This window comes from Scyliorhinus torazame, chromosome 4 (assembly GCF_047496885.1).
Source record: "Scyliorhinus torazame isolate Kashiwa2021f chromosome 4, sScyTor2.1, whole genome shotgun sequence".
Lineage (NCBI taxonomy): Eukaryota > Metazoa > Chordata > Chondrichthyes > Carcharhiniformes > Scyliorhinidae > Scyliorhinus > Scyliorhinus torazame.
Genome location: NC_092710.1, coordinates 118,170,440 through 118,183,933, shown reverse-complemented (window position 1 = coordinate 118,183,933; position 13,494 = coordinate 118,170,440). Strand labels below are relative to the sequence as shown.

Below are 13,494 nucleotides of genomic sequence, written 5' to 3'. Positions count from 1 at the left end.
TCCACCGTCTCGAAATAATAGTGTCTCTCCTGATGCGTGTCCCATAGTCTTGCCGGCTGCAGCATCCCAAACTTCACCTTCCTTTTGTGCAAAACCTCTTTGGCTCGGTTGAAGCTCGCCCTCCTTCTCGCCACCTCCGCACTCCAATCCTGGTAGATCCTTACCACCGCATTCTCCCATCTGCTACTCCGCACCTTTTTAGCCCATCTCAGGACCTCGTCTCTGTCCTTAAGGCGGTAGAATCGCACGATTATCGCCCTCGGTGGTTCTCCCGCTTTTGGTCTTCTCGTCGGGATCCGATTTGCCCACTTCACCTCCATGGGGCCCGCAGGGGCCTCAGCACCCATCAGTGAGCTCAGCATCTTACTTGCGTACGCTCCACAGTCCACTCCTTCCACACCCTCCGGGAGACCTAGTATCCTGAGGTTCGTCCTTCGCGCTCCATTTTCAAGGGCCTCAATCCTGTCAGCACACTTTTTATGAAGTGCCTCGTGCGTCTGAGTCTTGACCGCCAGGCCCAGGACCTCGTCCTCAATACCTGACACCTTCTGCTCCACCACGCGAAGTTCCGTCTCCTGGGTCTTTAAAGTCTCCTTAAGCCCCTCAATTGCCTGTAACAACGGGGTCATTACCTCCTTCTTCAGCAGGTCCACGCACCGTCTCACCACCTCGTCCTGCTCAGGCCCCCATGTCACCTGTGGTTTCTCCGCCGCCATTTTGTTCCACTCCCTCTGACCTTCTGGTTGCAGATTCTTCGGGCTGCAGCCGCCGCCGCCGGTTTTTCCCTCCGTCGTTCGGGGCGACTCCCTTCCCTCGTGCCTCGCACCGGGTTTTTCGGCCGTCACAGTCCCCGTTGGGGCTCTTAAAAGAGCCCGAAGTTCCGTCGGAGCTGGAGCCGCCGAAACGTGCGGCTAGCTCATCCCTGCCGCAACCGGAAGTCGCCAAATCTTATTATTAATAGCCACAAAAACAATTATATATTACTTAAAACTATATTTATTTCCTAACACTAGTGTTACTGCTTTCTATATGTGGAATCAGCACATTAAAACTTTGAATAATGTTACCTGTGCACAGCGGCAAAGGCTTCTTGGATCCAAGAAGGAGAAGATGTACAAAGCCAGCACCCTGGGAAGAAAACAAGTGAAGTCCAGAGCTTCCACAGGAACTCTGCTACACAGATTTTGCTCACAGAATTTCAACTGAGAGGCAGTACATCTTTCAAACAGGTTGAGAAGAATCTTCCGACGCTGTGAATCAGTCCATTTGTCAAACTGAATGAGAGAAAGTAAAAACAGAGTCAGTCCCACCAACACAGTGACACTAGCATCCATGAATGATGCCATCCATATTGCTATAGGCAAGACATGTATTAAAATAGTGAGCCATAACTACCCCTTGCTTCCTTTCCCCATCTCTTTTATTCTCACGTTCACTTCCCTTCCCTATCTCCCCATGTGCTCTTCCACCCTTTCCTTCCTCTTACCTTCAATACTCCTATTCACACTTCTTCCCTTCCATTCCCCTCTATTCCCTTCATAATCCATCCTTGTCTCTTCCTCTCTTCTTCCTGTCTATCCTACTCCTCCCTCACCTCTATCCCATTTTCATTGACTTTCCTACAAAGCCACCGCACCCCTCCCTTCTACCTCTCCTCACCCTGCCTTTAAATATTTTTCCTCTTCACCTCCCTTCAGTCTCCTCCTTTTTCTTCATTTCACCACCTGCTCTTCCTCTTGAACCCACCTTTCTTGTCCCTAGTCTCCTCCCCACTCCCTCTCAACCCACTCCTCTCCTTTCCCAGACCCTCTCTCTCCTCTCCTTCATCCTCCTCTCCTCTGCCTTTTGTTTTTAACCACCTGCTGCTCCTGCATGCAAAGTTACTTGAAATCAACCAGTAACCTTTTTGAGAATAAAATAATTGGAAAAGCAATTATAATCATAATTTGATATCAACAGGCAGCATGGTTGCGCAGTGGTAGCACTTCTGCTTCACGGCGCCGAGGTCCCAGGTTCGATCCCGGCTCTGGGTCACTGTCCATGTGGAGTTTGCACATTCACCCCGAGTTTGAGTGGGTTTCACCCCCACAACCCAAAAGATGTGCAGGGTAGGTGGATTGGCCACGCTAAATTGCCCCTTAATTGCAAACATGAATTGGGTACTCTAAATTTATATTTAAAAAAATAATTTGATATCAACATCTAGACTTGTTCTGGAAAGGTCTTCTTCTCTTAATAGTTTAATTTGTTTGTTGATTTTCCATTTTGCGGAAGAACTGTCTTATCCCTTCCTCTTCCTGCTTCTACCAAGTCGTTAAATCTGCAACTGAGAAGATGAGTTGGTATTACAGAAGCCATTTAGAGGTGTGTGCAGTGATAAATACATTCATGTGATATACCTCACTTAACTAGGAATTAACAATAATAAAGACAAAGCACAAGAATCACGATGGCTCACTTGACAGAGATATACACTGTAATGTCAAACTGAGCCATGGTTAGTCTCAAGTTAGCTGACTTCTGATGGTAGGCTTGATTTTAGTGTCCTGATTAAGAACTGGGGGAAGAATGATGAGATTTACTCGTGTCAGTTTCTACTTGTGCGAAGTGCCTGTATGTGACTGTTGAGTGAAACTCACTTCCGAAAAGGTCTCCAACACTTACTATCCAAGCACATATCGCAACCACTTGGTAGACCGGAGACACAGAGGAAACCGGAGCACCCGGAGGAAACCCACGCAGACACGGGGTGAACGTGCAGACTCCGCACAGACACTGACCCAGCAGGGAATCGAATCTGGGACCCTGGTGCTGCGAAGCCACAGTGCTAACCACAATGCTACCGTGCCGTCCAGTAAAAGAATTAAGATATTCTGAGGGGACAACATTGCTAGGTTTTCAATAATCAGGAAACTACCTCACGAAAGCCAAAAGTTTATTTTACAATGGCTGAGGATAAAGTAGTGAACTTGTCAGCTAAGGTTTCAATCTCTTTTTAGATTTTTATTGCTGTTCCCCATACTGGGAAAACAGGTATTAGAATCTGCCACCTAGCTTGTACAATTAGATATGATGGACTGGCTCAGACTTGTAATATCACCTGGGGGAAAGCCTTGCATATGTGGCAAGATCAGATCCACATACAGTCAATACGTGCAGCAAAGTTCTTTATTTGTTCACTCTCCACAGCCTTTCACCATTTCTGTTCAGCAGATCCTTTCCATTCTCCTCCAAACGCACATTTCAAAGCTATTTAGTAAGTTGGTCTCTTCTGTTCATACGGTCCAGTGTAACTTGCAAAGCCAGACCTTCAAATTCGGTGGCCCTATACCTCCCCTTACTGCCTGCGGCCTCGTGACCCTTAAGGTCGACCCGCCGTCCCTGTTTGCGAACCTCACCCCGGATTGCAAACCCGTCGCCACCAGGAGCAGACGGTACAGTGCCCAGGAACGGACCTTCATCAGGTCAGAGGTCCAAAGGCTACTGAGGGAAGGGGTCATTGAAGCCAGTAACAGCCCCTGGAGAGCTCAAGTAGTGGTGCTGAAGACTGGGGAGAAACATAGGATGGTCATTGACTACAGTCAGACCATCAACAGGTTTACGCAGCTGGATGCGTACCCTCTCCCCCGCATATCTGACCTGGTGAACAGGATCGCACAATACAAGGTCTTCTCCACGGTGGATCTCAAGTCCGCTTACCATCAGCTACCCCTCCGCACTAGTGACCACAAGTACACTGCCTTCAAAGCAGATGGGCGGCTCTAGCAATTTTTAAGGGTTCCCTTTGGTGTCACTAATGGGGTCTCGGTCTTCCGACGCAAGATGGACCGAATGGTTGACCGATACGGCTTACGCGCAACGTTCCCGTATCTGGATAACGTCACCATCTGCGGCCATGACCAGCAGGACCACGACCACCAACCTCCGGAAATTTCTCCAGACCCCGAAAATCCTTAAATTAACATATAAGGATAAATGCGTATTTAGCACCGACCGCCTAGCCATCCTCGGCTACGTAGTGCGATATGGAGTTATAGGCCCTGACCCTGAATGCATGCGCCCCCTTATGGAATTCCCCCTCCCTCACTGCCCCAAGGCCCTGAAGTGCTGCCTCGGGTTTTTCCAGTTATTACGCACAGTGAGTCCCCAACTACGCAGACAAAGCCCGACCCCTAATCCAGTCCACAACCTTCCCCCTGTCAACGGAGGCCTGCCAGGCCTTCTGCCGCATCAAAGCAGACATTGCAAAGGCCACGATGCGCGCCATCGACGAGTCCCTCCCCTTCCAGGTCGAGAGCGATGCGTCCGACGTAGCTCTGGCCGCCACCCTCAACCAAACGGACAGACCCGTGGCCTTCTTCTCCCGTACCTTCCATGCTTCAGAAATTCGCCATTCCTCGGTCGAAAAAGAGGCGCAAGCCATAGTAGAAGCTGTGCGACATTGGCGGCATTACCTGGCCGGCAGGAGATTCACTCTCCTCACTGACCAATGGTTGGTGGCGTTCATGTTTGATAATGCACAGCGGGGCAAGATAAAGAACGACAGGATCTTACGGTGGAGGATAGAACTCTCCACCTACAACTACGAGATCTTGTACCGTCCTGGGAAGCTAAACGAGCCTCCCGATGCCCTGTCTCGCGTGTCTTGTGTGCCACCGCACAAGTTGACCGCCTCTGAGCCCTCCACGAGGACCTCTGCCACCCGGGGGTTACTCGTTTTTTTCACTTCATTAAGACCCGCAACCTGCCCTACTCCATCGAGGAGGTCAGGACAGTCACCAGTAAAATAGGCTGAATAGCTTCTTTCAGTAGCGTATCATTCTATGATTCTCCTGGCTTCTGCTCATTCACAGTCTCAGCACTTCACACATGTAGTCAACCCTAAGTCTTCTCCTAGCCCCTATGCAGTGGCACTTCACACCTTCAATCACATTCCCTACCTCTATTAGCTCATGCTCAGTCAGTCACCAGCCTTGCTGTGAAGCACCAAGGGACATCTGGCTTCTTTAAAGGTAAGCACAAATTATTTTGAATCAAGTAGCTTCTATTCGAAACAGAGAGGCAATCATTTTTGCAATTGTGAAAGAAATGGGGGATGAGTTAAGACTTGTAAAATGGCAGAAAAGGACATATTCCTTATAGTCTGTAATCTTTTAGAAGATAATGATTTTTTTTCAAAGCTAATGGGAGGTCACTGGGCAGAAAAAAAACTGAACCACAATGATAAACAAATATATTTGCTAGCCCAATTCAATAAAGCTATATTTATTTATTTATTTATCCAGATGCACTGATTAAGACTTATTTTTGTTAACCAGTACATTCTTAGGTGTAATATGACACAGGTCAGATGTGGCTTCCTGTGTTGCCAATACTAGGTACTGCATCCTCAGCCTTAGCCAAGAACAACCAATTGTCCCATGTAACATTTTCAGTTCCCTCACATCTGTCTTTGTGGTTTCTTATTTGGAGAGTGCCAATTACATGTTAATTCCTGTGGGTAATTTTCAGCTACAGATGCAACCTGTCTGAACTTATTCCTGTTGGGATTGTTAACATACAAGGTCGGAAAGAATGAAAAATAAAAATAAAGTTGATGCAAAAGATAGAACAGCACATAAGATACAGAGACGGGGCGGGGTGGGTGAAAGTGGTATCTGCTGATAACAAATTTATACTGTGCCTGAGATAATGAAAAAGGAAATCTCGCACAGTTTACAATAAGTGGCTAATTCACAATCAGCCAATTCTGCACAACGCTTATGCCAAATTCACCCACAGGTACTTCATTTCCTTGGGCCTGGCTAGAAGTTAGTCTGACCACTGCAGCGAAATGTGCTACTGCCTGTACCTAACTTCTCTGAGCTTCTCCAAGAAGGAATTCAGAAGGGGCAGTGATATTTTCAGGAACTCTTGAAGGATGGCAAGGGTTGTGGTAGATTTCCCTGCCATCCTATTATAGCAATAAAAACTTGCAGAACTTGCTGTAGACTTAATTAAGTAAATGGCAGCTTCATTATCTGAAACTGCCCAGATTATTTGGTTAACTTGCTGCCAGCACCTCAGGAGCAGGCCTGTAGCCCTGGAAGTTCTGCAGTAAGGCTTTAAAGACTCCATAATACTGACTTTAGGATTTCTGACCCTCCTGATCTGTGGCGACTTTGAATCTGGGCCTAGAATACCAGCATATACCAAGCTTCTGTATTAGCCCCTCATAGGCTACTCAAAGGAGTATGGTGAAGATAAGGCTAGCCAGTCCAGGCAACCATATGAGAGATGCAGCCAATTCCAGATTCTTCCGAGGGATGTGCTATCGTGAGATAAGGGTCACCACAGTACGAAAGGGTTCTTGGCCCAAGCAAGGAATCAACCACTTTTTGAGACACTGGCCCTCGGGTATACTCAAATAGGCATAGGTAGAAATCATTGGAAAGCTTATTTAGGTACTGGGAGAAACAAGATGGGGGGAATTTAACGTGCATCCCACCACAGGAGCAGGCTGGGTAGTTGTATGATGGGACAGAAAGGTTCGGTGTAGAAAGTGTATTACTTTCCTGACTCCTTCCAGGTCTTGGATGGGATGGTCTAGGATACCTTGTGGGCAAGGTGAACCCTGGCAGGGATGCCTGTGTTTCGGTTGGGCTGGGGGGAAATAAGTTCATAGTGTTTTCGGACACATTCTTAGGGCAGTACTTCTTAGAGCGGCATGGTGGCACAGTGGTTAGCATTGCTGCTTCACAGCTCCAAGGATCCAGGTTCAATTCCAGCCTTGGGTGACTGACTGTGCGAAGTCTGCACTTTCTCCCCGTGTCTGTGTGGGTTTCCTCCGGGTGCTCCGGTTTCCTCCCATAGTCCAAAGATGTGTAGGTAAGGTGGATTGCCATGATAAATTGTCCCTTAATGTCCAAAGGGTTAATTGGGGTTACTGGGATAGGTTGGAGACATGGGATTAAGTGGGGTGCTTTTTTTAAGGGCCGGTCAGACTCGATGGGCCAAATGGCCTCCTTCTACACTGTAAATTCCATGGTTCAGTAGGTTCTAGAACTTACCAGGGAGCAGGCTGTCCTAGGCCTGGTGATGTGCAATGAGGCAGTATTAATCAATAACCTCACAGAAAAGGAGCCCCTAGGTGACAGTGATCACAACATGATAAAACTCCAGGTTTCATTTGAAAAGGAGCAGTGGGTCTATGCCAAGTGATTTAAAACTGAATAAAGGTAATAACGAGGGTTATGAAGGCAGAAGGGGAACTAGGTTAAAAGGTAAGAAAGGGGCAATGGTTAGCACTGGTGCCTCATGGCACCGAGGTCCCAAGTTTGATCCCGGCCCTGGGTAACTGTCCGTGTGAAGCTTGCACATTCTCTCCGTGTTTGCGTGGGTTTCACCCCCACAACCCAAAGATGTGCAGTTTAGGTGAATTGGCCACGCTAAATTGCCCCTTTATTGGAAAAAATTAATTGGGTACTCTAGATGGTAGAATTGAAGTGGCTGATTTGCAAATGTTACACCATTGTTCAAAAATGGTTGAAGGATGATGCCGGCAAATATAAACCTGTCTGTTTGACTTCAATGGAAGGGAAACTTCTGGAAACTATGATTTAAGAAAAAAAATCAATAGTTACTTCGGGAAGGGCAGGGTAATTAAGGCTGCGATCTGAAAACACTGGAGCCAGGCAGTTGGAATTTCTCCGCCAGCTCCTTAAAAGACCTTCCACAAACAGGTCTCCGAACCCTTCCCCTTCCATGATTTAAGCATCAAATCCAAACCCACTGATAGGAAAAGGTGGTTATTGTAGATGGGGGCTAGCGAAGACAAGTAACAGAGCTTAAAGTACTGCTTGAACTGCTTCCAGATTCTCAGGGTGGACACCATCACTGGATTCACAGACAATTTTACTGGAAAGGAAGGCAGCGATGCGGTTACAATTGCACCAAGGCTAGAAACCATGCAGGAGCTCGCTTTCACTTGGATTCAACAGAATGTTGCAAGACATCACGATTGCCCCGAAAGACGTACTTGTTCGGTGAATTGGGCATTCTGAATTCTCCCTCAGTGTACCGGAACAGGCGCCCTTAGTGCAGTGACTAAGGGATTTTCACAGTAACTTCATTGCGGTGTTCATGTATGCCTACTTGTGACACTACTAAAAATTATTCATTATTATCTGGATCTCGCCCTCACTGAGCATTACCTAGATCTGCATACATAAATGAGCCATATGGCTTGTTTAGTACTAGTCCGCACAAACGTGGACCAGGTGTAGCGATACCTGGGGGGTCTCCCAGGCCACATTAGACCCCAGGGTGGTAGGGGACAGTGCAAGGTGGCACCCTGGCTCTCCCTACTCATGGTTGGCACTGCCAGGGATTGGACATGGGGCGCCTTACCAGAGAGGAAGGGGGGTGAGGGTGGCACTGACGGGGGTGGAGTGGGGGTGGGGGGGGGGGGGGTGATCAGGGCAGCCTTCCAAAATTGCACGTCGATCTACGAAGAGCCAAGTTTGCCAGCAGGAAATCACTCAGTGCTGCCTCGGCAGAGAGAATCTCCCAGAGGCCAAAAAACCCAGGAAAGTGCCGTTGAATAGCGGAATGTCTCTCAACACGCCGAAACTGAACATTAGGTGATCATGCCCATAGTTAAGAATAGGGGGCGAAATTCTCCGTTATCGGCGGAAAGTCCGCCGATCGGCGCAAAAAACAGCGCAAATCTGACTTGCGTCACGTCGGAAAAATGGGTCGATAGTCTCCGGCCCGAAATGGGCTAGCAGCGACGTAACGGGATCCGCGCTTGCGCAGTGGTTCACGCCGTGCAGCGTCATACGCGCTGCACGGCGTGACGGCTCATAAGGCCGGGCTGCTCCCCCCCACCCGACCGCAACACCCGACCGCAACACCCGACTGGATGGCTGGCCGTCGCTCAGCCCCGAGGTTCGAGTCACGCGATGTGGAGGCGCTCCTGGACGCGGTGGAGCAGAGGAGGGACGCCCTGTATCCCGGGCACGGCCGCAGAGTTGCCCCACGCCACAGCCGGCGTCTGTGGAGGGAGGTGGCAGAGGCCGTCACCGCTGTGGCCCTGACACCACGGACAGGCACCCAGTGCCACAAGAAGGGGAACGACCTCGTCAGAGCAAGCAGGGTGAGCCTCCCCCATATCCCCCCCCTCCCCATATCCCCCCCTCCCCCATATCCCCCCTCCCCCATATCCCCCTCCCCCATATCCCCCCCTCCCCCATATCCCCCTCACCCATATCCCCCCTCCCCCATATCCCCCCTCCCCCATGTCCCCCCCTCCCCCATGTCCCCCACTCCCCCATGTCCCCCACTCCCCCATATCCCCCCTCCCCCATATCCCCCCTCCCCCATATCCCCCCTCCCCATCCCCCATATCCCCCCTCCCCCATATCCCCCCTCCCCCATATCCCCCCCTTCCCCATATCCCCCCCTCCCCCATATCCCCCCTCCCCCATACCCGGGACCTGAGGACCGGGAGGTTGCTGATGCAGAGGTCGGGGGCGTACTAGCGAGTGAGCCACCGACAGCCCGTCCCCATATCCCCCCTCCCCTATATCCCCCTCCCCCGTATCGCCTGATCACTGCCTGATGTCTAACCATGCATGCTTCATTGTGTATCGCAGGACCAAACGTCCAGGCACCCATCCCCGCAGATGCAGACCGCCCGCAGGATGCCCCTCGGAGACCACAGGAGACGGAGAGACCCGCACCCTCCAGCATGTGACGCCCGCAGGGTGCCCCTCGGAGACCACAGGAGACGGAGAGACCCGCACCCTCCAGCATGTGACGCCCGCAGGATGCCCCTCGCACACCACGGGAGACGGAGAGACCCGGACCCTCCAGCATGCGACGCCCGCAGGATGCCCCTCGCAAACCACGGGAGACGGAGAGACCTGGAGCAACAGGGAGACGACACCCTCGTCACGTGCGGGAGCGACCACCCAGCGACGAGGGGGGCAGCCACAGGCCCCCGTCACATCCGAGCCAGGACACCACTACCCAGGACACCACTACCCAGGACACCACTACCCAGGACACCACTACCCAGGACACCCCTACCCGGGACAGCACTACCCAGGACACCCCTACCCGGGACAGCACTACCCAGGACACCCCTACCCGGGACAGCACTACCCAGGACACCCCTACCCGGGACAGCACTACCCAGGAAGACGAAATACCGGACAGTGACTCAGAGTGGATGGGTGGAGACGAACCCCCACCCCAAAGTGCCATGGACTCAGAGTGGGACGAAGAGCACGACACAACGCCACTGCTGTCACCAACACCCTCCACCATCGACCATCGCAGAAACACTCACCACGGTTGGGCACTTTAGTGATGAGGCGTCTGGTACACTCACTGGTGCGCACAACACAGCCGTCCCGGTACAGCAGGTGGAGGTAGGAGCAGCAGAGGGACCGGGCGGTCGGAGGGCAGCCCAGCCCAAGCGAACATCTGCCGCCCAGATGGATCCCGGGTTCCTGCAGTTACCACACCCACACATAGATCCGATGCAACCACCGACCCGGAGACGAGCGAAGAGGGTGACGGGCGGCTTGCGGCGGCTGCGGTCGCAGGTGGAGGCGTCCACCCGCGTCCAGGAGCTGGGAGTGGTGCCGGTCATGCGTGCCACCCAGGCTGACACCGCACGGGTGGCGTCCGCGGTGGAGGCAATGGGTGCGACGGTGTCAGACATGGGGAACGGTTTGCGAGGCCTGGGGCCTTCCGTGCAGGTGGCGTCTGTGGCCCAGGAAATGGCTGCCCTCTCACAGGAGGCCATGAGCCAGTGCCAGCGCCAGATGGCAGAGGCGCTCAACGCCATAGCCCAGTCTCTGCAGGCCATGGCCCAGTCTCAGCAGGCCATCGCTGAGGGCATCGGCGCCAGTGGCCATGTGCGAGCCGGCGTCGCACTGTCACAGACAGGGTTTGCCAACCCCCTGGGCTCCATGGCTGCAAACCTGCAGACCCCTGTCGATACCAGCACGGGCCTCCAGGACTGGCAGCGCCAGATGTCGGGGGGGCGTCGGATGGCCAGTCCGTTCGCATCCCCCACCCATGTAGAGGCCTGGGGGCCATCGGGCACCCCGAGGGAGGAGGAGGTGGTGTGGTCCGTCCCGGTTCACTCTGTAGGGGAGGTCCCGGTACACCGCGACACCTCGGACTCCCCCACCTTCCATCCCAGGTGCATCGGGTGGGCAACGGGCAGGACAGGCTGGCAGCTCGCCATCCCAGTCGCCCGGGCCGCAGCCTGGCCCATCTAGGCCAGGACGCCCCAGGAAACGGCCGCCAAAGGGATCCAGTGTCAGAGGGCAAGAATCACAGGAGTCCACCTCCAGTTCTGCTGTACCGTCTGGGGAACCACGTAGACGTAGTCAAAGGGCCCGTGAGGCCAAAGAATTAGACACTGAGTAAGTTGGCACGGGTGCAGGGCACAGATGAGTTTTAGGGGCTAGGGCACGTGCATGAACTCCTTTGGTTATTAAAGTCAATGTTACACCTACCGAAGCTGCCTTTGTGCTCTGTCCAAAGTGTGCGGGGGTGTCATGTACGTTGAGTGCAAGTGTGTGTGTGAGGGGTGGTCTTACCTCAGCCCCAGGTGAGTCTGCCCCCTTCCCCCTGGGCCGCCATCAACATCCCCCGGGCAGAGGACGGGACCGTGCGCTGCAGTGTCACAGCCGCATGCAGGGATGGTCCGGGTGGATGGTGGTACTGTGGCAATGGGTCAGACATAGTCCAACGACGTAGAGGCAGGAGTTCATCGCAGGGCGGGTTGTCATCATCCTCCATGGCCTGCGATAGACACGCGTCCACCCGCAACTGTGTGAGCCCGGCCCGTTGTGCCGCAGGTGGATCAGCAATGGGGGGGGGGGGGGGGCATGCGGGTGGGGTGGGTGGGGTTGGGGAGGGGGGTGAGGGTGCTGGGTGGGTGGATGGGTGGGGGGGTGTGGGTGGTCGGCTGTTGCCATGGTGTGCGGTCTGTGGCCATACTACCCGATTCCCACGCCCATCTAGTCAGTGAAGCGGGCGTCTATCAGTCTGTCCCGTGCCCGCTGGGCCAGCCGGTAACGGTGGACAGCCACCCGCCTGTGTCTACCCCGTCTGCCCTGACCATTGCCCCCATCCCCCTCATCTGGGGAGGACTGCGCCTCTTCCTGCTGCTCCTCCACTCCGCCCTCCTCTGCCTGCGGCACATCGTCCCTCTGCTGGGCTATGTTGTGCAGGACGCAGCACACCACAATGATGCGGCCGACCCTATCTGACCGATACAGAGAGGTCCAGGCACCTGAAACGCATCTTCAGCACGCCAAAGCACCTCTCGATCACTCCCCTTGTCGCTACATGGGCATCATTGTAGCGGTTCTCCGCCTCATTGCGTGGCCTCCGTATAGGCGTCATCAGCCACGATCGCAATGGGCAGCCCCTGTCGCCCAGCAACCAGCCCCTCAGCCGGGGATGGCGTCCCTCGTACATGCCGGGGATGGATGACCGCGACAACACGAATGAGTCGTGTACACTGCCTGGGTGATGGGCACAGACGTGCAGGATCATCATGCGGTGGTCGCAGACCACCTGTACGTTCATCGAATAGGTCCCCTTCCTATTAGTGAACACGGCCCTGTTATCTGCAGGTGGCCGCACGGCGACGTGCATCCCATCGATCGCGCCCTGGACCATGGGGAACCCGGCAACGGCAGAGAAGCCCACGGCCCGGGCATCTTGGCTGGCCCGGTCCACGGGGAAGCGGATGTAGCGGTGCGCCATGGCATATAGGGCATCTGTCACTGCCCGGATGCACCGATGTCTGCGATATGCCGGACAGGTCCCCACTCGGTGCCTGGAATGGCCCCGTTGCATAAAAGTTCAGGGCCACCGTAACCTTGACGGACACGGGGAGAGGGTGTCCCCCGCCAGTGCCACGCGGTGACAGGTGTGCCAGCAGGTGGCAGATGTGTGCCACGGTTTCCCGGCTCATCCGGAGTCTCCTCCTGCATTCCCGGTCCGTGAGGTCCTGGTATGACTGCCGGGGCCGGTACACACGGGGCGCCCTCGGGTGCCTCCGTTGCCGTGGGGCCGCGACGTCCTCCTCCCCCTCCTCGTCCTGTCGGTCAGGTGTCCCTCCAGCCTGGGCGGCTGCCGCCTGCCCCTCTGCGGCAGCCTGCGCCGCCTCTCTGGCATGCTCCTCCTCTTCCTCCTCCTCCTCATCCAGGGCAACATAGACATGAGCGGCTGCCACCACGGCGGCCAACATCGCTGGATGATCTGAAAACATGACGGCCTGGTGTGGGGGAGGGGAACGACGACATGTCATCATTGCCCATATCGCCTCCTCCCCCCAGCCAGGTGGCATGGACCGCATGGGTCCAACTGTTGGAGGCTGGCACCTGGCCAGGTGGACCAACTCACTTGCCCTCCCATCCCCCTCCTCGGCACGGACCCCCCCCCCCCCCAACCTCCACCCCAGCACGGACCCCCCCAACC

At 54.0% G+C, this 13,494-nt stretch overlaps 1 protein-coding gene across 4 annotated transcripts in view; it reads right to left on the bottom strand.

Annotated features, from left to right (window-relative positions):
- The window catches only part of fbxo16 (F-box protein 16), a 109,172-nt gene that overhangs the window by 62,999 nt on the left and 32,679 nt on the right, over nucleotides 1-13,494 (bottom strand). For 3 of the 4 annotated variants that reach the window (XM_072498545.1, XM_072498547.1, XM_072498546.1), the window contains one exon: nucleotides 1,068-1,274. The exons of the other annotated variant lie outside the window; for it this stretch is intronic. In XM_072498545.1, the coding sequence (XP_072354646.1) occupies nucleotides 1,068-1,274 (207 nt within the window). The remainder of the gene's footprint in view (nucleotides 1-1,067; nucleotides 1,275-13,494) is intronic. 4 annotated transcript variants of the gene reach the window in all.